Source organism: Lemur catta, chromosome 1 (assembly GCF_020740605.2).
Source record: "Lemur catta isolate mLemCat1 chromosome 1, mLemCat1.pri, whole genome shotgun sequence".
Taxonomy (NCBI): domain Eukaryota; kingdom Metazoa; phylum Chordata; class Mammalia; order Primates; family Lemuridae; genus Lemur; species Lemur catta.
Genome location: NC_059128.1, coordinates 68,700,160 through 68,725,293, shown reverse-complemented (window position 1 = coordinate 68,725,293; position 25,134 = coordinate 68,700,160). Strand labels below are relative to the sequence as shown.

The following is a 25,134-nucleotide window of genomic DNA, read 5'->3' as shown; positions in this document are numbered from 1 at the left end:
CCCCTCTTTTACATCCAGTTCCCCCGCTCCATTTCAAAGTGTTGGCGGTAAAGAGTGCATGACGGGTATTCAATATTCTGTAAAGCGCAGAGAGCGTAAACTTATTCTATGAGACTGGTGGAGTATGCTTACTGGTGAAACCACGATTCAAACTCAGGTCTCTACGGCAAATTCGGCACCCCTTCTTATAGTGGTGAGTAGCTAATAATAACATAATAGGTTGCACCTTCTAGAAGTATTTCGAAGTTTTAGAAGAACGTAGAAATTCTCCGTATAGGACTCTAGTTTAAAGAAATGAAAATTAGAACCAATATATCATTACAAAGATGAGCATTATTTATAATGACAAAACTTTCGAACATATATTAATTTTGTAACCAGAAAAACCTGGAAGTTTTTTTTTTAAAAAAAGAATATGGTTTGTATTTATTTGCTTGTAGTTGCACAACATATCTCTGCAAGGATTCACAAGAAACAGATGATATAGGGGAAAGAGGTGGGAGGTAGACTCGTTACTATATATTCTATTTTGCACAGTTTGACTTTTGAACCAAGCAAATGTATTACTTACTTTAAAAATTAAAAAAAAAAACAAATAATTTAACAAAAAGAAGGATTTTCTGGTCGTCTTAAAATTTTAGGCTACGTGGCAGTTTTTTTATTTAGTGGGGCTTTTCAGCAAAGGGTCAGGCTGTGGCATTTGTGGACTGCAGAGCTTATAGTAGTGGGCTGTTTAGGGACTGCAGGTCAGCTTTCCAAGGAAGTAATACGCATACAGATGGATCATCTGACAATTCTAATTTCAAACTTTGGTTCCCTTGATCATTAAGTATAAAGACAGTGTGCTCTGAATTTGGCTCAGAAAATATAGCCATCATTGAATTAAGTTGGGGGTCTATCACCAACTTGCTATTAGTAGAAGTCAGTTATAGAACTGGGTGGAATTGAAGGGCACAGAATGAGATATGTTGGTGAAGAATCAAAATATAGAGAACCAAAAGGTAAAACTGTAGTGTAGGGATCTGAGAAAGAATTTACAAATTGTCCTAAAGAGCCATCGATTGTGTTGCCAAGCTCCAGTTTGGAGGGAATCCCTGGTTATTGCTACTTACTAGAACACTTTGTGGAGTATCTCCCCACCCCAAGCCAACCTTTCCCTCTCCCCTCCCCCACAGCAGAATGCCTTAAGTCCTAGATTCTAGTTCTGTTTTGATCTGATGTTTACCTTCCCTTCCTTGGATCCCTGTGTATCTCCCGGAGCCAGGTTACTCTTTGGGCCCTGGAACTGACTGTCTCGTTCTAAAGGCTTCCAGCCAGCCACGGTTAGTGCCTAAACCTGAGACGATGGCTTCAGATGGAGGTAAGTCTGCAGGTGGTGGAGAGGGCCCCTGCCCCCTGCTCACATCCTTGGGGATTCAAATTTGACCCTTCACTTGGGGACAAGCTCTTTGGGCTGACCTAAAGGGATGTGAGACGCTAGACCCCACCAGAAGCATCACATTTGGGGAGGCGGGGGAAGGTGATCATAAAACCATTCAGACTGGGGGTTGGGAAAGGAAGAGGGCCCTCCTTGGAGGTGAATCAAGGCACCACCAAGGAAACATGCTGAGTATAGAGAATGGATGTCAGGTAGCAACTTGATTCTCTGGAACAGGGGCCACTTCAACATGTGTTTGTGTGCTGGGAGGGGGGATTGGAGGTCCTAGGAGTCCCCGAGAGGGATCAAGGAGAAGGCCCAAGGTTCCTCTGTCTTCTTTAAGCAACTGGAGCCTGCTCTTTTTCCCTGAGAATTGAGCTGGGTCCACTGTCAATCTTATGAGTGGAAGGAGAGGGTAGAGGGTGGAGGGTGAGGATAGGGCAGGGGGCTGGGGTAGCCTTATCGAGAAAGCTGTTCAGTAGAGTTATCTGTTATAGAGAAATAAAGGTCTTCCTGAAAACTGGGCTGGAAGTTACTATAACGGCCTCTGCTAGGAGTCTCAGGGCTCCTTCCAGCCCCAGAGGTGGCTTCCTTTTCAGTCCAGGAAGCAGGTTTTTTTGATTCACCGGGGCCAGGGGAGGTGGGTCACTCCAGCCAGGTTGAGAGCTGGGGCTTCCCAGAGATGCTCTTAGTTTTTCTTCTTTTTTATGGAACTCAGGCCTTCAGACCCCTTTCATTGTGTTCAGTACTCCGTGGCATACTCCTGGCCCTCTGCTCTATGGTTGAGATGAATGTGAATCTGAGTTTGCTCATATTCCATGGTTAGAAAGCAGAAACTGAGTGTTGCTAGTTTCCCAATGGAATATTTTTTGTAAGGGGGAGGAGAGTAGCATGATATTAGGCAGATTATGTTCTATTATTAAAAGTCCTAGGAGAGGCCGGGCACGGGGGCCCATGCCTATAATCCTAGCACTCTGGGAGGCCGAGGCGGGAGGATCGCTTGAGGTCAGGAGTTCAAGACCAGCCTGAGCAAGAGCGAGACCCCGTCTCTACTAAAAATAGAAAGAAATGATCTGGACAGCTAAAAATATATATAGGAAAAAATTAGCCGGGCATGGTGGTGCATGCCTGTAGTCCCAGCTACTCGGGAGGCTGAGGCAGGAGGATTGCCTGAGCCTGAGAGTTTGAGGTTGCTGTGAGCTAGGCTGACACCACGGCACTCTAGCCCAGGCAACAGAGCGAGACTCTGTCTCAAAAAAAAAAAAAAAAAAAAAGTCCTAGGAGACACAGGTCCTGATTTTTTTTTTTTTCTTTTTGAGATAGGGTCTTGCTCTGTAGCCTAGGCTGGAGGGCAGTGGTACCACCATAACTTACTGCAGACTTGAACTCCTGGGGTCAAGCAGTCCTCCCACCTTGGCCTCCTAAGTATGTGGGACCACAGGCACACACCACCACTCCTGGCTTTTTAAAACATTTTTTGTAGAGATGGAGTCTTGCTGTGTTGCTCAGGCTGGTCTGAAACTCCTGGCCTCAAACAGTCCTCTTGCCTCGGCCTCCCAAAGTGCTGGGATTACAGGTATGAGCTGCCTTGCCCAGCCATGGCCTGATTAATTAAATACATGTTTGTGTTCTTGTCTTTGGTCCCCTTGAGTAGAGTCTGCATAGCTCCTTCTCAGCAGGAACCGTGTTCCAGACTTCATTGTCCTTTCCTTGGCATCAAGCTCAATGCCTTGTTCCTAGTGGGCACTAAATTTTTGGTGTAAGGAACTCCAACCAGAAGGAGCGCAGATAGTCTGCATCTCCAAATTTTAATATGTCTGTCAGTTACTTAAAACTTTGGAAACCTCCCTCTCCATGACATCTTCCCCTCACCCATTTCCTGGTCCTTATCTAATCCTCTCTAGTTAGTCCTGATTATTACAGAACAAAATTTCTGGAAACCAAACATCCAATTCACACGCCCTCTCCTGGGAGCAGCACTTCTGTGAGTGGTGGCAGGGGCCACAGAGCAACTTGGAGCAAGCAGAGTTCTAGTGGTTTGAATCTCTTGTTTGGAATAGGTGAGGACAGGAGATGTACATGTATGCTGGGTTGCTGTGTTATGGTGTATGAACTTCATGGGTCCTAGAGTCATTGCTCCTGCTTGTAGATCGTGTCTTTATTCTGCTGCTATTTTAGATTAGGAAAGACAGAGGAGACATAGAGGGAATGGGCCAAGAGTCTTTTTGAAACTGCCTCCTTTCCAAGGGCCCTGTGTGAGTACCTGGAGAGAGGCCAGAACTTATCTTGGACTAGTTCTTTTACTGCATTGAGCCTGCTGTGGACTGTTTTCCCTGCAGAGCAAGTGTCAAACCTGTTCCATGTCTTAGTGAACAGCCGATTGGGCTAGCAGGAGAGGTCTGCCAGGAATTTTCCTTCAGAAGCTCTTAGAGGCAGTGATGCCTTGGGCTTGTCTCTTCTTGGCAGACAGGGTTCTGTGTGTCTTCTCGAAAAGGGAGCAATGGCCGGGTGCGGTGGCTCATGTCTGTAGTCCTAGCACTTTGGGAGGCTGAGGCAGGAGGATCACTTGAGGCCAGGAGTTCAAGACCAGCCTGGGCAACATAGCAAGGCCCCATCTCTGCAAAAAAAAAAAAAAAAAAAGAAAAGGGAGCAACTTCTCTAGGGTAGTAATTCTCAACTGGGAGTAAGGGACATCAAAATCACTTGGGGGACATTTGCCAACTGCAGAGGCTCCCTGTCCATATCCCCTCTTTCACCTGTTGAGAATCATTGCTCTGAGTCTTTAAGGTATACAGGAGAACTCAGACTAACTCTGGTCTCCTTTTCTTCTACTCCATTCCTTTTTTTTCTTTGTCTCAACAGCATCTTCATTGCCGGGACTGGATATGACCAAGAAACCTGGTGCCACCCTGTCTACTTTCACTGCAGTTCCCTTTCCCCCACCTACACCTGGCCCCCCAGACCAACCACCCTGGGAGCCACCTCCACAGCCACCCTTGCCTTCAGCATTCTCTCCAGGCAACCCTGTGGTGCTCTCTGCTTTCCCCAGCCCACTGCTGGTGACAGGGGATGGGGGCCCTTGCCCCAGTGGGGCTGGAGCTGGCAAGGTCATTGTCAAAGTCAAGACAGAAGGGGAGCCAGCTGAGCCCTCTCAAACTCAGAACTTTATCCTTACTCAGACCGGCCTCAATTGGATTGCCTCGGGTGCTCCCTGCGGGGGCCTTGAGGGTCCTCCACCTCAATTCATGACAGCCTCCAATGTGAAGACCATTCTGCCCACTAAGGCTGCTGGCGTGAGCCAGGAGGGCCCCCCAGGCCTTCCTCCTCAGGCTCCACCACCAGTTGCCCAACTGGCTCCCATTGTGCCCCCAGAAAAGGCTTGGCCAGGGCCACATGGGACCACCAGGGAAGGCTGTCCTGCGGCCACCCAATCCGAGCCCTCACTGGGTGACCTCTCCTATACTTCCAAGGGTGTTTATGAGAACTTCCGTCGCTGGCAACGTTACAAAGCCTTGGCCCGGAGGCATTTTTCCCAAAGTCCTGATGCAGAAGCTCTTTCCTGTTTTCTTATGTAAGTGGGGAGACCTGAGATTAATTCTTCTAGGGTTTTTAAATAAGGAGGACTTTGGGATGGACATGGGAGTTTAGGCTATTTAGGAATACTTGAGGGCAGGTCATGAGGGTGATGGGGATGCTATGAAAATGAAAAACATAGTAGTAATCATAATCAATCAGCCTCTTTACCCACTTCCCAGCTTGAAACCACCTTTCAGGTGTCTTCTCTTAAATGATCCTTACAGCCTTGTGAACCCAGGCAAGCCTTTTTTATGGTAATCTTCATTTACAGATGACAAGACAGAAGCTCAGAGAGGCTTCCTGTCATAAAGCAAAGACCAGTGACTGAAGTTAGGTCTGACTCCAAGTGACAGGGTCCTCCTGCTCTGCCTTCCCACATGGGGTTGAGCCATCCACACCAACCAGGAGAAGGAGTGCTGGGCCCTGACCCTTCCTGTCAGGGGTAGGATGGTGCCGGCCAGGAAAAGGACTTTCTGTGTGCCGCCACCCTCCGCTGTCCCCGCCCCCCATCTTATTCAGAAGTCAAGTTGAAATAGGGTAGTGGTAGAGCTTACTTGGTGTCTAGGAAGGGCCTGGGCTCCACCCCCACTAGATTTGTGATCCTGGGCAGGATGTTTAGCATCCCTTTAAGAAGGGGATAATGACACCTGCCTTAGAGGGTTGCTGAGAAGATTAAATGGGCTGATTTATGTGAAGTGCTTGGCCAAGTGGCTGGCATACAGAATGCTTCGTTAAATGGTAGCTATTTTATTATTGTTGTTATTATAAAAACGCAGTCTAGAGGAGGAAAAGGACTCATAGAAGGCCAAAATGTCCTTGCTTAAGAGTGTGTGTTTAGCTAAGGAGTCCTGGGTCATAGGTTGTTTGTTTTGTTTATAAAGCAGTCATTAGTCATCTGGGGAATATTCTCTCCTTCCCACCCATACCCACTGTCTCTCTCAACTGCACGGTACCTCAGCATTTCCTGTAAGCCACTACATAGCACATACCACATTTTATTGGACTTAAAAAATTTTACATGGTGCTCCTTTGGTGGCAGAACTCCTAGGGGAACCCCCCACTCTACCCTGACCCTGGAGCAAGTGAATCAAGAGGATCCCCTAAAGTCCTAGATGGATAGCATCTCCTGATTCCCTGCTTTCTTGAGACAGCTCTGAGTTCTCTCTTGGAGACTGGCAGGATGAATTTCTAAATCTTGAGCCAGCGTGGGCTCCCAAGGGCTGCGTGAGATCCACTTGCTTTGGGTCCTGGGGTGCTCCTGCTTCACACTCGGGGCTCTGGGCAGGGTCTCCCCCAAAGTGCAGTCCAGACCTCTGCACCTGGGAGGCTGGTACAATGCTCGGTCCTGAGATCCTGGGGCACTGCAATTCATGTTTATAACAAGCTTCCCCGGGTGGTCTAATTCACGGTAATGTTTTAGGACTCAAAGGGACTCAGGCAAAAATGAAGCCCTTTAGGCCGGGCTCTTTATTTCTTCTGGATCAGAAAGGGCTCAGGGGCCTTCCAGAAGTGGGGGTCTAGTATTGGCGTTGGACTGTGGGGGTATCCTGGAAACAAAGACACTGAAAAACCAATAAATAAAAACACCACACAACCTTTAATTAGAGATTCATTTGAGTTAGCGAATGCCTTTTTTTAAATGTAAGAGCCTCTGGGCAGGGTTAAGCCTACTTTATAGTGAATACCATTCATTTGATAACACGAGTGCTTCCTTCCTCACGTTTAGTTGAGGATAGCATTGTGAGAATTAGGGGTGGTTGCTGCAGTTGATTTTCAAAAGGTAGGTAGAATTATCTGTTTGATTTTGCGTGAGATTTGCAAATTTCAGTGGTAAGAGAGTATGGAAAATGAATGTTTGGGAGGTTGAGAGTCTGGAAGTCTAATCAGAAGGGGACATGACAGGGACAGAGGGGCACATTAGATTTGATGAAGGGTAGGGGATGTGTATTGAGGTGGGCGTCAGGACAGGTTGGGGGGCACACTTTCAGAATGTGACTGACACAATGGGGCTTTTAGCCCTGTGCTTCGTTCCCTGGCCCGACTGAAACCCACCATGACCCTGGAGGAGGGACTGCCAAGGGCCGTGCAGGAGTGGGAACGCACCAGCAACTTCGACCGGATGACCTTTTATGAGATGGCAGAAAAGTGAGTCTGGCGAACCCTCCTTCTCCTGAGGTGGGGGGCGGGAGGGGGGGTGGCTCTTAGCTGTAAGGGCAGTGACACAGGTGAGTGGGTGATTCCTAAAAGGGATGTTAGGAGGAGGGTGTAGACTAGGATGGGGTCTCCTGGATCCCTGCTGCTTCTTCCACCACCTTGACTCTTGGGTTTTTCTATCCTGTTTCATCTTGGAAGCTTCTCCCTCCCCAGATTTTGAATCTGCATAAGAGCCTTGATACTGTAGGTCTAGGAGGGAACTGAGCCCAGTAGGTGTAGAAATTCCAAGCTGAAGGGACGTAGCAACGAGGAGGTAAGCTCTACTAGTCAGGTTCTTTTCTCACTACCAGGTAGCAAGTGGCCACTGATGCAGAACTTCAGCACCCCCCCCCCTTTGGAAACAGTGGCACAGAAAATCCTTTCCCCTCTCATCCCAGGGAGGGGCTGGTTCTGGAAGAGCCAGGGGAAACCAAGGTCCTAGGTGCCCAGGGTGGTCTCTTAGCTCTTAAACAGTTTCTCCATGATAATATTGTTGAAAACAAAACTCTGAACCCGGAACCCTCTCCCCCAAAGTTTCGCTTCTACTTTCTCCCCCCAAATCCTCTGGACCTGTGCCTCCTAGATTTACCTTTCCAAGGCCTAGGCCCAGCCTCGGGACTGCTGGGTGTTGTAGCACTGCCTACTGGTGGGAACTGCTCTGAATTGCACCCCTGGGCCCTGCTTCGGGAATCTGGCCACTTTATGGTTGTAGGCAGGGACAGAGGAGGCCTCCGGGGGCACACTGGTGAGGTCCCACCAGGCTGCTGCTCAGGCCTGATTGAATTCAACAAACCTGTTTTAAGTGCTGCTGTATATAATCCCTGAGGCTGGATGAGATAGGTATGGAAAAGAGGTGAAAGCCAGGGCTGTCTGAAGTTTACAAGCTCTAGATCATTCATTTTCTTAACAGTCTTTCTGAGTGATGACTGTAGTTGAAGGGACTATGTGGTGAGCTCTCAAGGTTTCCCTGGAACTGTTATTAGGCTACCTGTGAGCAGCTCCCTCCTGGGTGACATGACTTGGGCAGATTTTGCCCAAATGAGAGCACTTCCTTTCTTAGCCATGCTTGGCTGCAGCCTGGGTTCCTGACAGGCCTGGCCTCCTCAGCACTGCCTGTGCCTTCCTCATCCTCTGCAGGTTCATGGAGTTTGAGGCTGAGGAGGAGATGCAGATTCAGAAAGCACAGCTGATGAATGGGCCTCAGGGCCTGTCTCCTGCAGCCTCTTTGAAACTTGATCCTCCAGGGCCCCTGGCCTCCGAGGTGTGCCAGCAGCCAGGTAAGGGGACCCACTTCCAGTAGGAGCTGTGGGCCAAAGGCTCAAAGGGAGGTGCACAGAAACCAGTCAGATTAGGAAAGGCACTGCCCTTGGTTCTGCCACCTTCCCTCCAGAGATTGGCACGTGGTGTTCCAAACAGACCACCCCATAGGAGGCTGGGTTCTCAGGTTCCCCTTGCCCTGAACTAGGTATTGATCTTGGACAAGTAAACTGGCTACTCTCACCAGGACTGTAAATGAGGCACATAATAACTCATCTGCCTAAGAAATGGGGGCCAGATAAGGGGGTTTCTTGGAATTTCAAGGATTCCAGGATTCCTCATACAGTGATTTTCTCTTAGACCCTCCCCTAAATCTCCAAATGGCTGGTACTCTTCCAAGCTGGTTTGATCCAGCCTGCAGCCATTTCAGTGTACCCAGATCGCTGCCTTTACAGAGTTGGGAGGTAGAAGCCATGGTTTTGGTGCCACTTCCCAAGCTCCATTCCAGCTCTTCCCTTAGTGTACATTCCAAAGAAGGCAGCCTCCAAGGCACGGGCCCCCCGCCGGCGTCAGCGCAAACCCCAGAGGCCTCCAGTTCCTGAGGCACCCAAGGAGATCCCACCAGAAGTTGTGAAGGAGTATGCTGACATCATGGAAGGGCTGGTGGGGAGTCACCTGGCCACTGGGGAGTCAGATGAAAAGCAGGAAGAGGAAGAGCAGCAGCAGGAGGAGGAAGAGATGTATCCAGATCCAAGTCTCCTAAGCTACATCGATGAGCTGTGTTCTCAGGAGATCTTTGTCTCCAAGGTGGGCTGGGCCTTCACGTCTGGTTTCTTAGCAGATCCTAGGGGTGGGCACCCCGGGGAACCAACAATTTTGGGTTTTGTTCAAGGCAGTAGGAACTGGGTTCTACTCTGTAACTGAGAAAAGTGTGTGCATGCACATATACATATGAGGTGTATAGCTGGTGGTGGTCATGGTTTATAACCCGAGGGTGAGAGTGAGGAGTTAGGGGGCTCATAGCTTCTCTGCAGCCCCTTGTTTCACAGGTTACCTCCTGTCAAGGATTCATATCACCCTTCCTTCTGTTTCCCAGGTGGAGGCCGTCATTCACCCTCAATTTCTGTCAGATCTGCTGTCCCCAGAACAACAGAGGGATCCCTTGGCCTTAATAGAGGAGCTGGAACAAGAAGAAGCACTTACTGTTGCCCAGGTAAATCTGGGATGTAGGGAATATCAAAACAAGCTCACATGATTTTATCTAAACCTGCACTGTCATGGATGATGCAGCTCTAGAGCTGAACAGCTTTAGGATTAGGCTTCAGAACAAGTAGGAAAGGGACTATGGAAACACAGGAAATTGAGAGTGGAAAGGCTCAAAGCATGGGAATAAGGCACAAGAAGGCGGAAAGAGCTACAGTATGTCTTTGATACCATCACTTAAACCTCTTGCTTGCCCTCCCTGCCCTGCCCAAATACCATCTCCCACTACCCACTCAGCCACTTCTCACAGCCATGTATAGAACTGGTATTTGTCCATCCTCTTCCAGCTGGTCCAGAAGCGACTCCTGGCCTCAGAAGAGGAGGAGGATGTGGAGGCGCCTCCCAGTTGCAGTGGAGCTCAGTCAGACTCAAGTCCTTCTGTTTCTGATGAGGATGAAGATGGGGGTGGGTGGCTTCGGCCTTCACCTGGGCCTCGGGGCACTGGGGGCACTGTTCGCCTTGGAAAGGCTGCTCCTCCAGGAAAGCGGGCAAGAGAAGTGCACAGTGGGCGGGAGCGAGCCCTAGATGGCTTGAGGGGGTTGCCCAGGGATGGGAACATTCTGCCACCCCCAAGGAGCTGGGACCTGCAGTTAGAAGTTGCAGCTCCACAGGGAACTCTAGGACCCTTGGGTATGGAGACAAGAGGGTCTGGGAAGGTTATAAACCAGGTATCTCTAAATCAGGATGGCCACCTGGGGGGTGCTGCGTCCCCTGAGCACTGCCTGGGGGCTGGCCCCTCTCTCAGCCCAGGACTTTGGCTGAGCAATGAGATGGATGCTGTAGGCCTGGAATTGCCCGTACAAATCGAAGAGGTCATAGAGAGCTTCCGAGATGGGGAATGTGTAACTGAGCCCCAGGGAGGCTGCCAGGCACTGGGTTCCAGAAGTAACATTTCTCTGGGTCCCGGAGAAACCACAGTCCCTGGGGATGTGGGGAGCAGTGTGAGTCCCTGTGGAAGCACAGATGCCACAGCTGCCCTAGAAAAGAGAAACTACTGCAGCTTGCCAGGACCCGTCAGGGGGAATAGCCTGGCCTTGAGGCCCAAAGAAAATAGAGAACAGACCCCTGAGACCTTACGGGATCCCAGTGATCTGTGGGCTGAAGGTCGCTCCCCATTGCTGGAAAGGAGAATTGGTGCCTCCACACTGGGGTCTTCCAAAGAAACCCTCCTGCCCATAAGCCAAGGGAGTCTCCTTATCTTGGGGACTCCGCATGCCTCCTCCTTCCCTGAGGCCAGCCAAGGGGCAGGAAGCAGAGGCACCTCCTTTGCTCCTCTGTTGGTAACCACAGAAGACACCAACACACTAGGTGTTAGAGATGACTATGGCCTCCAAGTAGGGGTCAGTGAGGATACTGATCTTTCCAAGCCTAAAGACCATGCTCCTTTACAAGAGAGTCAAGAGTCTTATGCACTTGGAACCCCCAAATCAACATCTCACCAGGACCTTGGAAGTACTTCCTCTATAAGGGGAACTAGGGATGCCTTAGTTCTGAGAGAAAACCCCTCTGTTAGTGAAACATGTAGCTCAGCAGATGGGGCCAAAGAAAAGGAGAAGGAGGAGGAGGAGGAGGGTGAGGATGAGCAACTCTCCAACTTTGCCTACCTCTTGGCATCTAAACTTAGCCTGTCGTCAAAGGGGCTTTCTCTCAGTCCCCGCCATGCCTCAGGAGGTCGGGGCATCCAGAAAACATCCCACCTCCTCTGTGCTGAGGCCAGAGGCCTCAGCCAACCTCCGTATCCTGTTGCCAAGTCTGGGAAGCGAGCTCTAGTTGGAGGTCCAGCCCCAGCTGAAAAGAGACCCCACTCAGGAGCTCAACTTGGGGTCCCTGGTGAGAAACCCCTGGCTTTGGGGGTGGTTCGACCCTCACAGCCCCGTAAAAGGCGGCGTGATAGTTTTGTCACGGGCAGAAAGAAGAAACGTCGTCGTAGCCAGTAGGGAGCAGCAGGGCCACCCAACCTCACTTGCCAGTCCCCAAAGGTGGGTGCCCCAGAGCAGATTTCACCCCTGGTGCTCACCAATGGAGAATCAGCCTCAGCCCAATATCGTTTTGTTTTCTGCAAAGGTGGTGAGCGTGGAGAAGGGAGGTCAGACTGGCTAGGATGTGGGTGGTTCCTTTAGTGGGAAGTGAGAGGAAAGTACCTTTGGAAGTAGTTGTATGGAAAAAAAAGAATAAAGATTTTTGTTGGACAATGCTCTCTACGTGCCCTTCTTTTGTACTGGTGTGTTTGCCACCAGATAAGGTTAAGATACTATAAAGAAGGGAGGAAGGGGTTCACGAATCCAGATACCTTACCTTGCCTCTAGCCTTATCTTGGGTCCCCGCAGCCTCCTCTTGGCAACAGACTGGCTCTCAGGCAGTAAGTCCCAAATAGGAGACTGAGAAGTCTCCAATGATCACTTTATTCATCCCTCTTCACAAGCCTGGACTTGGTGTTGGGAGGGCTTGTCTGGACATCCTATAATTATCTGCCTCCCTTTAAGTCAGTCTACAGATGGAAAGAGGCTCTTTTACCTGTCAGAGCTGAGATGGAGATCAATTTTCTAAATCTCATTAATTTTCCATAATTGTGTCTAGACACAGCACTTCCAGGGGGCCTTGTTTCTTCCTTGAAAAGAGGCTAGACAGAAAGGACTTCAGTGTCCTCAGCTCATCCTATGGCAAAAACCCCCTATGTGGTTGTTCTGACCCACAGGGAGGAGGCTGGTTCCTTCTTGACAAAACTCTCTGCTTCCACTACAGGTGACAGAATGACGTCTCCATAGAATTATTAAATACGGAATGGTAGTAAGCTATTCTTTAATCTTGAATGAGGACAGAACAAGAGGGAATGGGCTTAAAGGAGGTTTGTGAAGAAGTCTGCTGAAAGTGCATATATAGATGATGGGGGGGCAGGGAAGATATGAAATCTTTCTGTGATTTCAGTGCAGGAAAGAGCCATGTCCACTGGGGTGGGGCTTCTTCCAGCTATGGCCAAGAGGACTGACCCAGCCCTTCAGGGCTGACCCTGAAGGGCCCTTTGGGACCTCCCAATGGGCTTCCTGCAACCATTCACCCCTTTGCTTTACCAGCTAATGATACCATCAATGTGACGGAGCTTCATTTTTTTTTAATAGATATAGATATAGATTTATATTTATATATAAAATAGTTTCTTACAAAAAACACAACCAAACAAAAAATTAAAAGCAACTTAAAAAAACAGATAACGATAACAGAAGTGAAACAGGAGCAGAGATGGGGCTGAGGCGCTCAGTCGCCCTTCTGCTTGGGCACTTGCCCAGTCCCATTGGCCAGAGCAGTGCGGCTGCCTCGGGATGAGGCATCTGGTGTCTGGGAGGTGCCTCGAGGGGTGTGTGGGGGGCGCAGGTAGGTGCTGAAGAGCTTCCCATAGAGTGGGTCATGGAGGGAGAAGTTCTGGAACTGACCTGGACAAAGAAGAGTAAGACAGGGAAAAGTGAAAAGACCCGAGAGTGAGGAGAAGAGGATGCCCCCTGCTCTTTTCTCAGAACTGATCCATCCCATCCCTCTAATCTCTTTTAACTTCTCAAGTCCCGGTTTGCATCCTCTCTTCCTGTCCAGCCTGTTCCTCCCAGCCTAGTGCTTTTTCTCCAAGTCCCAAGTGCTGGTGGTGCCCCAGGTGCCCGTGCCGGGCTGAGAAGACAGTGACTCACAGAGGGAGAGGCCTTGGCTGGGCCCTGCCTGGCACAGGTCGGCATGCAAAGTTGTGGCAGCAGGGCGGGGTGAACCCAGCAGCAGGTGCAGGATGGTGCTGAAGCCGTCTTTGTACAGGAGGCGGCCGGGTCCCTCTGTGTGCTCTTTAGCAAAGAGCTTGGGAGAGAAAGGGATGAAAGTCAAGTTCTCTTCTCATGCCATTGCTTCACACTGCCCTGCAGGTTGGCCTGACAGGCTCCTCCTCTTCCAAAAGTGTGTTGCACAGGCCTTCCCTGACCCTCAGGGCCCTTTCTGCAGGAGAACTGTAGACTTTATAGCTTCTGCCCTCTTCCTGTTCCCAGCTAGGCCTCCAGAGAGACACTGGGGCTCTGCACTTTTAGGCAGTTGGCAAGGGGCTAGAAGGAGTGTGTGGAAACAGCACACCACATAAGCCTCCTGGAGTGGGGTGAACACTGTCACCAGATTCCCCCCATGCCCTGGGTACCTCAAAGGCCAGGCGAGTCAGCTCCTCCAGGCTCCTGCCCCCATCCAGAGCTGCTAGTGCAAGGGCTACATCTCGGAAGTCCACCAAACCCGTGGCATCCTGGAGAGTGAAAAAGAAACCAGGGCAATGTGGGGTCCCTGCATCCTCTCTCCTGCTCTATAGATCGGGGCTCTTTCCTCTTCTCAGCAGGCATGAGGACAATCCCTGAGACTGCTTCTCTCAGAACTGTGAGCCCCAAACTCTCTAGAAGCCCTGGAATTCCTTTCTGGTCATAGGCTTTCTCAAACTATACCAAGTCACCTGGCAACAAAGCCTTTCCATAAAGGGGTCCCCTAGGAATGTCTGGGAATCCCTCAGGAATGCTGAAGTTACTATCAAGTGTCTAATGTGCCACTGGAGGGCATTCCTGGCCCCCAAGCTGGACAAACTGGTTCTCTCCTCTGACTCAGCCTATGTGGCAGAACTAGTCCAGCAGATTGAAAGGGGGATGCTGGCATAATTTCTTACAAAAAACCCCAAGGAGGATGCCTGCTGTGCCTGTCTATGGGAGATCACGGCATTTGAATTTTTGTTTCTGCTCTGCAACAGGCTATTTTTGGGGACAGTCTGCCTCAGTCTAAGGAACCTGTGCACATGCTCTGTCCCTTCAGAGGAGGTTGAGAGCCACAGTCTGCATCTTGGATCAAAAAATGCCCCTTGGGACCACCGCTGGTTGTTTATAAACACAAGAAGCTTGTGTTATAAACACAAGAGGATTATTATAATTTGACAGGGAAACTTGGTTAAATCCCAGGAAATACATGGTTGGCTAAGATTCTTGAAAAAGTTCAGGAATCCTCTATAGAAGCTATAGGATATTTAAAATAATCTGCCCAAGCATTATAATTACTGCTGGGTCTCAAACTCTGAACTGTCTAACCTGTCTGGTGTTGTTTCTTCTATGTCATTTTCCTATCTAATCTTCAAGAGTCTTCTTCAAAGACCCTCTCCCAGTGCCTCACAAGGTCTTATGATTCCCCATCTCTGCCAATCTCTAAAGTGGCTTCAGAAATGTACCGACCTTATTGATCAATTATTTCTCGCTTATTCTTCCTCATAATGATTAAAACTTTGCTCTTCAAGGCACTGGACACTTGACAAGAAAATGCATCTTCCAGTGGATCTCAGATAGCTGTCTAACAATAGCTATTAGAACACTCAGCGCAGACTCCAAACTGGGCATCCAATGTGACTGATGTGGCCACTAGGATATGGTCCTTAAATCCTGAGCATGTCAGCCTAGAGGGCAAGCCTGGGTTCTGCCCTCTGTGTTCCAGCTCCTTTACCTGCTGGAAGTAGCTAAAGGCACCAGCCACCGTCTGAGGATCGGAGAGCTGTAGCTGCCTGGCAAACTCTTCCTGGCTGATCATTCGACTCCGGCCTGGCTCTGCCCCAGCATCCACACAGCCAGGGGACAGCCTACAATGGAATTGTTGAAGGCAGAGAGCTGTCTCAGTTTCCTTCTGCACACACCACCCAGCAGGACCTTGGCCCCAGTACTAAGAGTTCTCCCAGCACAGGTTCAGCTGCTGTTTTTCTAAGATGTACTGACTCACAGTCCCTTGAGAGCCCTTCTTACTTTTTTCATCTGAGTTATTATATATCCTTCCACTTCTTTGTTCCCTTTCTTTTAGTTACTCCATTATCTTTTTTTAAAAGTTCCTCTGTCTTTCCATTTTTTTTTCTTTTTTAAAAGATTTTCCTTGCTCTTTCCAATTTCTTCCCTTTCTTCTCACTCATCCTCTCTCACTCTGTGACACTGCTCGCACCCTCATCTTCAAAGCCACTTACCCGGCCTTCCGAAGCACCTTTCCCAGTTCCCAGAGCTGTGGCTCCAACGCCACCTTCAGCCGACCCACCACAATTACAGGCAAGCTCCCTACAAATTCACATTCGGTGGCTGGAATGCCCAGGGCCCTACAGGATGAAGAGGGATGGAAGGGAGGGGGAAGGAAGCAGAAGAAACTTCTGAAGGTTCATTACTGACTCTGACCTACTGTCTAGGGAGAGCAGATCAGGCCCCTTTAACTTTCCCTCCTCTGTCCAAGAGCCCTTCCCACTGCCCGCCCCCCTATCTTTGCCTCAAAACCTCACCCTTCCCACCCCCTCCTCCTGTGGTTCCTTTGCCCTGGGTATCTGCTCCAGGAAATACCGTGTGGAAAACTCACTGTGCCATGACTCGCTGGACATTGTTGGCATAGAGGGTGGGATCCCTGCTCTCCTCGGGGCTGGGTTGATAAACAGGGAGGAACTGAAACAGACCATTCTTATCAGGATCTCAAAGTGAGGAGTGACCGATTCCATCCTCTTTCTCCAAGGCTTCGGGGGTCCAAGATGTACATTTTCCCACCCCACCTACGGAGGTCCTACCTCCACATCCACGATGCTGCAGGGCTGAGAGGCTGTGAGCCAGAGGACTTTGAGTCTAGGAGAAGAGAGACGTTGATGCTCACCAATCTCTAACTATGGGCTCCTCCCACCCTGAGGAGGGGAGTGGGAAAGTTCTGCCCATTGATACACAGACTCCTAGCCATAGAGTCAGCTGGGTGCATTTGCAGCTGGGAGACCCCAGGGAAGGGCCGGAAACGTGGCCAGGAAAGAGAGAAGAGCTGCAGCAACATGCCAGAGGAAGAACTGCAGGTGAGAAGAGGTTTGAGTAGCAGAAGGAAAAGGCAAGAGGCATGCGTGGGGGTGGTGGTTCTTAAGAAGGGACAACAAGGGAGAAAAATCACAGAAATATAGGGAAGTAACTGCAGAGGAGCCACAATCACCGCCGGAATGATTTAGGTGGAAGAGCTGAAAGCACTGCCACTTTATTTTGAGAGATCAGAGGGAAAAGGGCATCTCCTTCTCTAGAGTTCTCTCAGTCTTGGAATGAAGAAGGGCCATTCACCTTTTCAATTCTGGAGATTGAAAGATGGGCCAGGAATTGTCTAATAGACCCTGCACCCCACCCTCACCCTAAGAATATCAGAACTCACACTCCAGGGCCCCTCCACGCCCAGCTTGTGGTGTCCTATGGGAGAAGCAGAGGTGAGGGCAGAAAAGCATTACTTTTATTTTCATTTTCCCATTCCCTGGAACTGGCCAATCATCTGTGAGGAGAGGCCCTGACCCAGCCTTTGGCCCCACCCCCAGATGTACATCCCATCACAGCACCAACAGTTTTCACTTATTTCCGTTTAGGGTGGATTCGTGCTTCCCCCTCCCCCCTTTCTTGGACTAAGACTCACCAGACTGTTGGGGTAGCGGATGAGGACAGGCTGCACAGGCACCCCTGCGATGAAGGCTCCTAAATCCCATTGCCACCCCCACCCCCAGGCAGAGGTTAGTACATGGAGGTAGCTGGAAGGCATGAGTGTGGGGGTTTGGACAGTTCTCAAGTGAGATCTGGCCTTGCTCCATCCATTGATAATTTTCTCTCTGACTCCTTGACTTGTCCCCATCAGCTAGGGAGTTCCCTGTCCCTCTTTCTCCCCCAACCTTCCCCGCCCTTCCACTTCTTGGGTTATTCCAGAGTCCCTGCCCCAAACCCGGGACTGCTTTTTCCCACACCCTACCACCCACTATCACTTTATTCACCTGGTTTGAACTTAAGCAAAGCCTTCTTGTTGGAACAGGTGCCCTCCGGAAAGAATAGTACCTGGGGAAAGAAAGAAAAGAGCAGAAGGAGGCGGAGAAGGCTGAAGGGGAGGAAAGAGGAAAGGGAAGCCTCCTCAGGAGCACATAGGGGGTGAGGAGAGGGTCTCAAGGCCCTTACCCACCTGGGGCCACTTGCCACCGGAGGTGGCCCGCCTTCGGACCTCCTCTACCACTCTGCGCCGAGAAGCTGGGTCATGCCGGGATACGAGGATGGCTTGGTTGAATCGAAGAAGGGCTGTGGGCGGGGAGGGAAAGGATACAAGGAGGAGTCACTTGGTTCCTCTCCGGGGGTATTGACATCCGCAGCCTCCAGTTCCCAACAGTATGAGACGATTCTCAGTTATCTCTTTATCCTGGGGACAATCCCTTTGTAGTAAGTTGTCCTTTTAGAAAACTGACCAGAGCTCCCTCCAACACCTCCTCAATGCCCCAGCCCTCACAGTCTAGGAGACTGGGTTGAAAAATGGTGTTAATTTACATCTCACTCACCAACAGTCAATACCTCTTCTAACTTCTCCCTCCCCACCTGAGGCCAGTTCTCTCCAGTGTCTCCAATGCCTGACTTTTTTGGCCCAGAGTTGTCATCCTTCCCCTTCACCCTTGTTGAACTCTCTCACCTCCAATGACAGGCACGGAAAGGTTCTCAGCTCTGGACACAACCTTGGGCAGGTCACAGGGCAGCAGAACAATGGGGTCAAAGAAAGTGGAGTGGGGGGCAGCAACAAGGACAGGGGCTTGAAGGCGAGAGGCCCGCTGGCCGCGAACGCGAATCCGGAGGAAGCCCAGCAGGAAAAAGAGCAGGCGGCTCAGGCCCAGCACCCCATTGTGGCACACAGTCCTGCCAGGGCAAGGCTGGGTATCAGTGGAGGTAGCAGTTCTGACCCTTGCCCACCCCCACGTTCAGGCACTGGGAAAATAGGGCACCCCTCTTTTACCCTCAAATAGGACTTGGCCAAGGGGCTGAACTTTCTGGCCACTTTGGGACTCATCAGGGCACATTACTTAGAGTTGAAGTCCTGGGTACCATATCTGAGTCTGGCTGATTCTTCCCACCTACTCAGGCTGGGCAGGATAGTTTCAGAGCCCTCCCTCCTCTCCTTCTCAAAAAGGGAGCAGAATATACAGCAGGGAAGAGAAGTAGGGTCTCTGGGGGCTGATCCCCCACTTACTTCCTCCATCCTGTAATTGGCTCCTGAAGCTGCTCCTCAGTAAGACCAGCTACTTGCAGCCAGGCAAAGGGCCAGAGGAGAAAGAGGACGATAAAGGCCAAAAGCACTCGGATGGGGGCCAGCAGTGCCCCAAGGAGGCAGAACTGCAGAGGGTGGGAGAGAATGCCACTTCAGGGCTGGGAGATGCTCCCCTCCACAGCAGCTCCTACAATGATGGCCCAGGAGCAAAGAACCATCATCCCTTGCAGGTGATAGGTGGTGTGAGAATAGCAGAGGAGACTGGGACTCAAGATGGGGTGAAGATACCAAGAAGGGCAAGAGAATAAAAGATTAAAAGCATCAAGGGCCTCATTTTCCTATCTCTTAGTTGGTCCATACCCCACCTGTAAAACCGAATGTCATAAAATGCATCTAGCACTCGGAGGATTTAATGAGATAACCCATGTGAAAGTGCTCAGCACTGTGCTCGATATAGAGTAGGCTAGAGATAGGTCCTCCTCCCCCACATCCTATTCCATAAATAGCTCCCATGTCCAAGAGAAACCAGCGTTCAGTTCTTTCTGCTTGGGGCCTGGGAGGCAGAGGTTGGAAACACTGAGAGGTCCACTTTTCAGGCTCCGGGTCAGTTTCTAGTACTGCCCAACAGCAATCCCACAGTGGGGGATTGGGGAAGATAAAAGCTCGGCCCTACGCCGCGTTAAGGGTTGCCAGGAGCGAGGGTGACTCCAAAGGCTGCCTTGGGGAGTGAGCAGGTAAACAAACCTAGCCCCTGGAGCCCGCCTCAGGGGAGGTGATGACAGCAGAAGCCTTGGACACTCCCTGCCCTCACCACCTCCCAGTTCCCCGGCCCTCCACTTCCTGTAGCCAACCCCCTTCTCAGCCTCCCTGCCCCCACCGGGAGGTGCTGCAGTGCGGGGTGGGGGCAGTGGGAAGAAGGGGTGTTGGAAGGGCATAGGGACGCAGGCTTCAGGCCCAGAAACGTCTTCCCTCTCAGTCACTGCCCCCAAGAAGCACTCTGCACGCCCCTGCCCCCACCCGCCTTCCTGGAGCCTCCAACTCCATCCTAGCCCTCAGCCTCCGCAGGATGTAAACCGCATTCCTCAGGGCCCTCCATCTCTGCTACCCCTGGGTCTCCTGCAGGCCTCCATCCCCACCTACTCAATTCTTCCACCTTGCCTACTGCCCAAGCCCGCGTCCTCTCCAGGACTCCTTGCCCGCCCCCGGCCGCCCCCACGTGCGCATCCCCGGACTCCTGCTCCGCCAGCCTCTCAGCTACCTCCTTCCACGGATCCCCATGCCCACCTTTGCCAGGGCTCCAAACGGCCCCATTTTCCTATCCCCGCGAGCGCTCCCGCTACCCACTACCCACACCTTACCTTGACCCTCTGGAGGCGAGAGAGATGTAACTCATGCACGAAGGGGTTTGGGGGCGCCGGCGGTCCAGAGGTGGGATCGAGGGGGGCCCAGCCCCCCGGACTTCCTTGGCTCATGGCGGGAGAAGGTGGGAGGGAGGGCGCCCGGGCCCCGGCCCCCACCCCGGCTCCCACCCCGCAAAGCAGCTGCTGCTGCAGCGGCGGCGGCGCTCTGGCCCCGGCCCCGCCCGGCGCGGCCGCCGAGGGGCGGGGAGCAGGCGGCGCGGCCCGGCCCGCCCGCGGAGTCAGGGCGCCGGCCGCGGGGCGGGGCTTGCAGCGCCCCGGCACCCCTGCGCCTCCGCGCTCGCGCCCGCGGCGCCTCCGGCCATTGTCCCGCGGCGGCCTATGCTGAGCGCGCCGCCGGCCTGCGGGCTGAGCCCGGGGCTCGGCGCTCCGGTCGTTCCTCTCCGAACACCTGGCCGCCCCCTCCCCTCAGGCCTCCAGCTGGGAGCAGGAGTGCGGCCTCGAGGCAGGTGCCCCGGGTCCCCGCCCGGGCGCCGCGGTCACCCTGAGGGCGTGGATCGGGGTGGGGCCCTCGGGCTGGTGGGGCCGGAGGGGCGGGTGGGCTGTACGCGGAGGCCGGCGGCTTCGGGGCGAGGCGGGGCCTCGCTCCCCCTAGGGGTTCCCTGGCCCCAGCCGCCCTTCCTCGCAGCCGGACCACCTTCCTTTCCTGGTCCGGCCGACGCCATCGCGCGAGGACTTGAGAGTCTCGCGCCCTCTGGCGGCCGCGTGGCCGCTCACAGCTCTCCGCATCACGTCCTGCCGGAGCGGGGCAGGGCCCGGTGTGAGGGCGCCTGGAACACCGGGGGCGCCGGCAGCCCCCTGAACGCCGGCCGGCGCGCCTCCCGTGAGCACGACCGGGCCGGGCCGGGAGAGGCAGTGCAGGTCCGGATCTCTCCCTCTCTGCCCTCAACACAGAGGACACAGTGATTTCCTTCGCCCACAAGGTCCTGACTACCCTAGAAAACTCTTGGCTGTTCAGCTCCATGGTTGTCAGGCCATGGTGAGATCAGGGACCAGGGAATTGGATGGACTTTGAGATCCACACCCAGTAACACAATAAAAAATATATGCGCATGACAAAAAGAGGAATAAGAGTCTTACTGCTTGTGGAAAGAAGCTACCTTAAGTTCACCTTGTTTTATTTTTTCTGCCCAGTGAATGGCAGGGGAGCTGAAGGAAGAAAGTGAAGGAAAAAAGAGAGGCCTGACATGACTTAAGGGTGTGTGTCGCCATTGGCTTTTCCTTTAAATCAAACTCCAAATTAATCTGCTACAGGAAATTTTCTGGGCCCGGGGCCGAGACAGAGGAGGGCTCATGCATCCTGTTGAGATCCAGGAGCAGGGCTGGGATATTTTTGTGTGTAACATGGAGGTCCCAACTCAAATCCATGCATAATTCCCAAACTTCTTTGTTAAGCAAGCAGTTTCAGCTTCCTGCATTCTCATTGGAACTGAGAAAGCACTTGCCTTTGGGGAGAAAGGTGGTTTAAGGAGTGATAATGTTCACAGGATGGGAGACAAGGAAAGTGGAAAGTATAGGGATGTTTAAATTTTTCCCTTGAATGTTCAATAATTTGAGTGTATTAAAAAAAACCTGATAGGTCTTGGTTCGTAGAGAGACCACTGCGTTGGTGCTCTGGGACTTGGACCCTAGCAAAAAATAGTAAAAAACAAAACAAAACCTGATAATACATAGATTAACAGGCAAAAAAGGCATACAGATTTTATTATATGCACACGTGTGCATGGAAGTCATACAAAATATAAAACCTTAAGGAAATGGCCAGATGGTTGCCACTTTTATATCACCTCAAGGTCACAGAAAGAACTGGGGCTTGGATCTTGGCAAGATAGATTATGGGAGGAAGAAAAGAGGAAAGGTCTGGCTAGCAAAGGTGGTCTTGTTATGCAGATGAAACCTCCTGGTAATAGCCCTTGGAAAAAGTAGACAGTAAATCTTTCTGTGGGACTTTTAAAGGTGTCAAACTCTCAGCTAATCTTCCTAGCTCTGGACAAAGGAGGGCCTCAGAGAAAGCCTGGATGACTCATTGCAGGTTTTCTCTACAGATGCAAATTTCCCCAACAAAAGACAACTTTGCAGGCCTTCTGAGCAGCCATCTCAAAATATGTCCACAAAGTATATTTTGGAGTGAAGTTTTTTAGTTTCCTTCAAGAGCATTCAATAAACACCATGAAAAACCAACTATAATGCCAGAGTATTATAATCAAGTATTTGCCAGTGTAGGTCATTCAAGATGAATTGGAAAGTCATTTCTATGGAAGAGCCATGAAAACATTCACATTTTTCCTTGCTTCTAGCCCCTCACCAAACTCTCATGGTGGCCTTTCTTTCTATAGGCAATCTGAGAAAGGACAACTAGGTAAAGAATATCCTTGAGACACTGATGATCTCTAGTGGCATCCTTAAAAATGTCTGCCAGGCTAGACAGATTCCTCTTCCACCTGACCCCTGTATCTCTATCAGTCACATTTCCTGGGGTAATGGGGACAATGGCAGCTCAATGGGCTGCTGGATCATTGGATACCCTTAATCTTCTATTGGAAAGGGGGACCTGGCAGAAGCCAGAAGTCGCTCCTATCTAGTTTCTCTCCCAACCTCCCACACCTTACTCACTTACACCCCTGCCTATATCCTCAAAAAGAGAACAGTCAGCATTGTCAGAGAAATAAAAGGATATCCCAGTCAAGATTTGTTTATTTCTGTTAATGGGCTTCAGTCATTTTTTGTCCCCCTTATCCCGCAGTTTATATGTTGAAACCTTAGCTCCCAGAGGGTGGTTATTTGAAAGGGGGGTCTTTGGGAGGTTATTAGGTCTAGATTAGGTCATGAAGGATTCTCATGATGGGATTAATGCCCTTATAAGAAGAAGAGAGAGATCTCTCTTTCCATGAACATGTATAGAGGAAAGGACATTTGAGCACACAGCAAAAAGGCAGCCATCTGCAAGCCAGGAAGCTGGACTTCACCAGCCCCCAAATCTGCTGGCACCTTGATCTTGGACTTCCCAGCTTCAGAGCTGTGAGAAATAAATTTCTCTTGTTTAAGCTACCCAGTCTATGACATGTTATTACAGTAGCCTGAGAAGACTAAGACAATTTCTTAAAGATTCTTAGAGAGCATTTCATAGCTTGCTTTTACTTACTATTTAAAAGAGTGCAGGTTTCTGCATATCTTGTGTTTTTGAAGGTCGTTCCAATATTTTTATAATTTCATTTCAATTAAGGCAATTCGTAAATACATAGTTATGCATAATTTGATTTTTTTTTTTTTTTTTTTTGAGACAGAGTCTCACTGTGTTGCCTGGGCTAGAGTGCCATGGTGTCAGCCTAGCTCACAGCAACCTCAAACTCCTGGGCTCAAGTGATCCTCCTGCCTCAGCCTCCCGAGTAGCTGGGACTAGAGGCATGTGCCACCATGCCTGGCTATTATTTTTAGTTGTTTGGCTAATTTCTTTGTATTTTTAGTAGAGACAGGGTCTCACTCTTGCTCAGGCTGGTCTCGAACTCCCAAACTCAAGCAATCCTCCCGCCTCGGCCTCCCAGAGTGCTATGATGACAAGCGTGAGCCACTGTGCCTGGCCCATAATTTGATTTTTATGCCTTTAATATTTCAACATAAGTTAACCATATCAAGAGGAGTTATTAAACTTAGGAGCCAAACCCATAAAGTAATAGTAATTATATACAAATTACTATAATTAAATTAAGCATAACCACATACAAATAGTTCTCAATAATATACAGAGAAAGTTTTGATACTAATTTCTAATTCTTTCTCTCTGTGGAACTGATGAAAACCTATAGGCCATATGTCTGGTGTGGATTTCTATTCTTTCAACATTTGTGTTGTTCATCTTCTGTATATTCTGCAGTGTTCTTGCTCCTTGTTACTCCTTGCCACGTTGTGACTTCATTGTATCACTGGTTGCAGAGCAATCTCAGTCTTCATGGCAATTTTTAAGTTTAATATTTTAAATAAATCTTTATTAACTTTCTCCTAAAATATTCTGCCAACATTCTTGCTATTAGCTGCTTATTGCCAAGGAACAGTTTCTTTGTTTTTGTCCCTCTCCTCTGCCTCTTTCTAACTTTGATTCCCTAGTATAATTCATTCTGCCAGTGCTAGACCAATGAGTTAGAGGTATTATATATTTTGTCTTTTTTGTAGAGAAACTCTTTAGGATTTGTAGTGGAGAAGTTGGTCTTTTCTCCTCTTCCTTCTCAATAGAACATTTATTAGTTCAAATGTGCAGCTGCTTCATATAGCCATTTGCCTGAGAGGCAGCCAGCGTGGGTGGAATCCATCTGAGGTAATCCCATTCCCCTGGGCAGTGACTGACCAGGAATGAATGAGTGACCCTGGCCAATGAGACATGAAGGAACAACTGCTGAGGAGCTTCTGGGAGATTTTCCTCACTCTAGAAAATGCCTCACAAAGTAACACTCTCTTTTCATCCTCTGGATGTTTCTAAATGTGACACTTATGACTGGTTCAGCCATCTTGCAACTGCCCTGAGGATCAGCTAACACTTAGGAAGGCAGAGTGGTGGGATGCAGAGAATCTGGGCCTTTGATGACAGACTTGAGCCTCTGAACAAATTAAATCGAAGTCTTCAGTACACCTGGACTTTCTGTTATATGAGAGAATAAATTTCCTTGCTTGTTAAATTAGCATTAAAGAAAAAAAATTATTTATGACACTTATTAAAAATGGTAAGGCAAACTGTATTCAAGGTGAGCTATTACAATGGGGTTTTTAGAAGGGGAAGATTAGAGAGAGATTGGGCTCAACTCCAAATACAATAAGGACAAGTGGTGATTTGTAGGCAAGGAGCAGTGTGGGCATCAGTGAATGGAAATTCACTGAGCGGAAACATCAGGTGTAAGGAGAATTCTAGCTAAACAAATCTAACAGGCCAGGGTGATAAGATACAGAGGGTAGGAGATAATGAATTTGATCAGATATCAAGAGGGGGGGATTTTT

General features: G+C 50.1%; 2 protein-coding genes across 2 annotated transcripts; one reads left to right on the top strand and one right to left on the bottom strand.

The window, feature by feature from the left end:
- Positions 1-1,329: 1,329 nt before the first annotated feature.
- NUTM1 (NUT midline carcinoma family member 1) lies at positions 1,330-11,643 on the top strand. The gene is made up of 7 exons (XM_045527576.1): positions 1,330-1,360; positions 4,280-4,988; positions 7,010-7,138; positions 8,324-8,463; positions 8,964-9,250; positions 9,540-9,656; positions 9,994-11,643. The coding sequence occupies exons 1-7, from the start codon at positions 1,345-1,347 to the stop codon at positions 11,641-11,643; spliced, it is 3,048 nt and encodes a 1,015-aa protein (XP_045383532.1). The 5' UTR covers positions 1,330-1,344.
- A 1,160-nt stretch (positions 11,644-12,803) lies between these two features.
- On the bottom strand, positions 12,804-20,295 carry LPCAT4 (lysophosphatidylcholine acyltransferase 4). The gene is made up of 14 exons (XM_045527570.1): positions 20,092-20,295; positions 18,716-18,858; positions 18,164-18,384; positions 17,669-17,781; positions 17,487-17,547; positions 17,138-17,196; positions 16,886-16,920; positions 16,275-16,329; positions 16,073-16,155; positions 15,696-15,821; positions 15,191-15,323; positions 13,866-13,964; positions 13,381-13,537; positions 12,804-13,134 (listed from the first exon to the last, which is right to left on the bottom strand). Exons 1-14 carry the CDS (start codon positions 20,203-20,205, stop codon positions 12,959-12,961), a joined length of 1,575 nt encoding a protein of 524 aa, XP_045383526.1. The 5' UTR covers positions 20,206-20,295; the 3' UTR covers positions 12,804-12,958.
- Between the last annotated feature and the right edge of the window lie 4,839 nt (positions 20,296-25,134).

Excerpts from the sequence above, each read along its gene's own strand:
- NUTM1 (XM_045527576.1), top strand. Across the intron at positions 7,139-8,323 it reads TTTTATGAGATGGCAGAAAA|GTTCATGGAGTTTGAGGCTG; the intron begins GTGAGTCTGGCG and ends CATCCTCTGCAG. Across the intron at positions 8,464-8,963 it reads CGAGGTGTGCCAGCAGCCAG|TGTACATTCCAAAGAAGGCA; the intron begins GTAAGGGGACCC and ends CTCTTCCCTTAG.
- LPCAT4 (XM_045527570.1), bottom strand. The coding sequence starts at position 20,205 with ATGAGCCAAGGAAGTCCGGGGGGCTGGGCCCCCCTCGATCCCACCTCT. Across the intron at positions 18,385-18,715 it reads CCAATTACAGGATGGAGGAA|GACTGTGTGCCACAATGGGG; the intron begins GTAAGTGGGGGA and ends TTGCCCTGGCAG. Across the intron at positions 16,156-16,274 it reads GCAGCATCGTGGATGTGGAG|TTCCTCCCTGTTTATCAACC; the intron begins GTAGGACCTCCG and ends GGTCTGTTTCAG.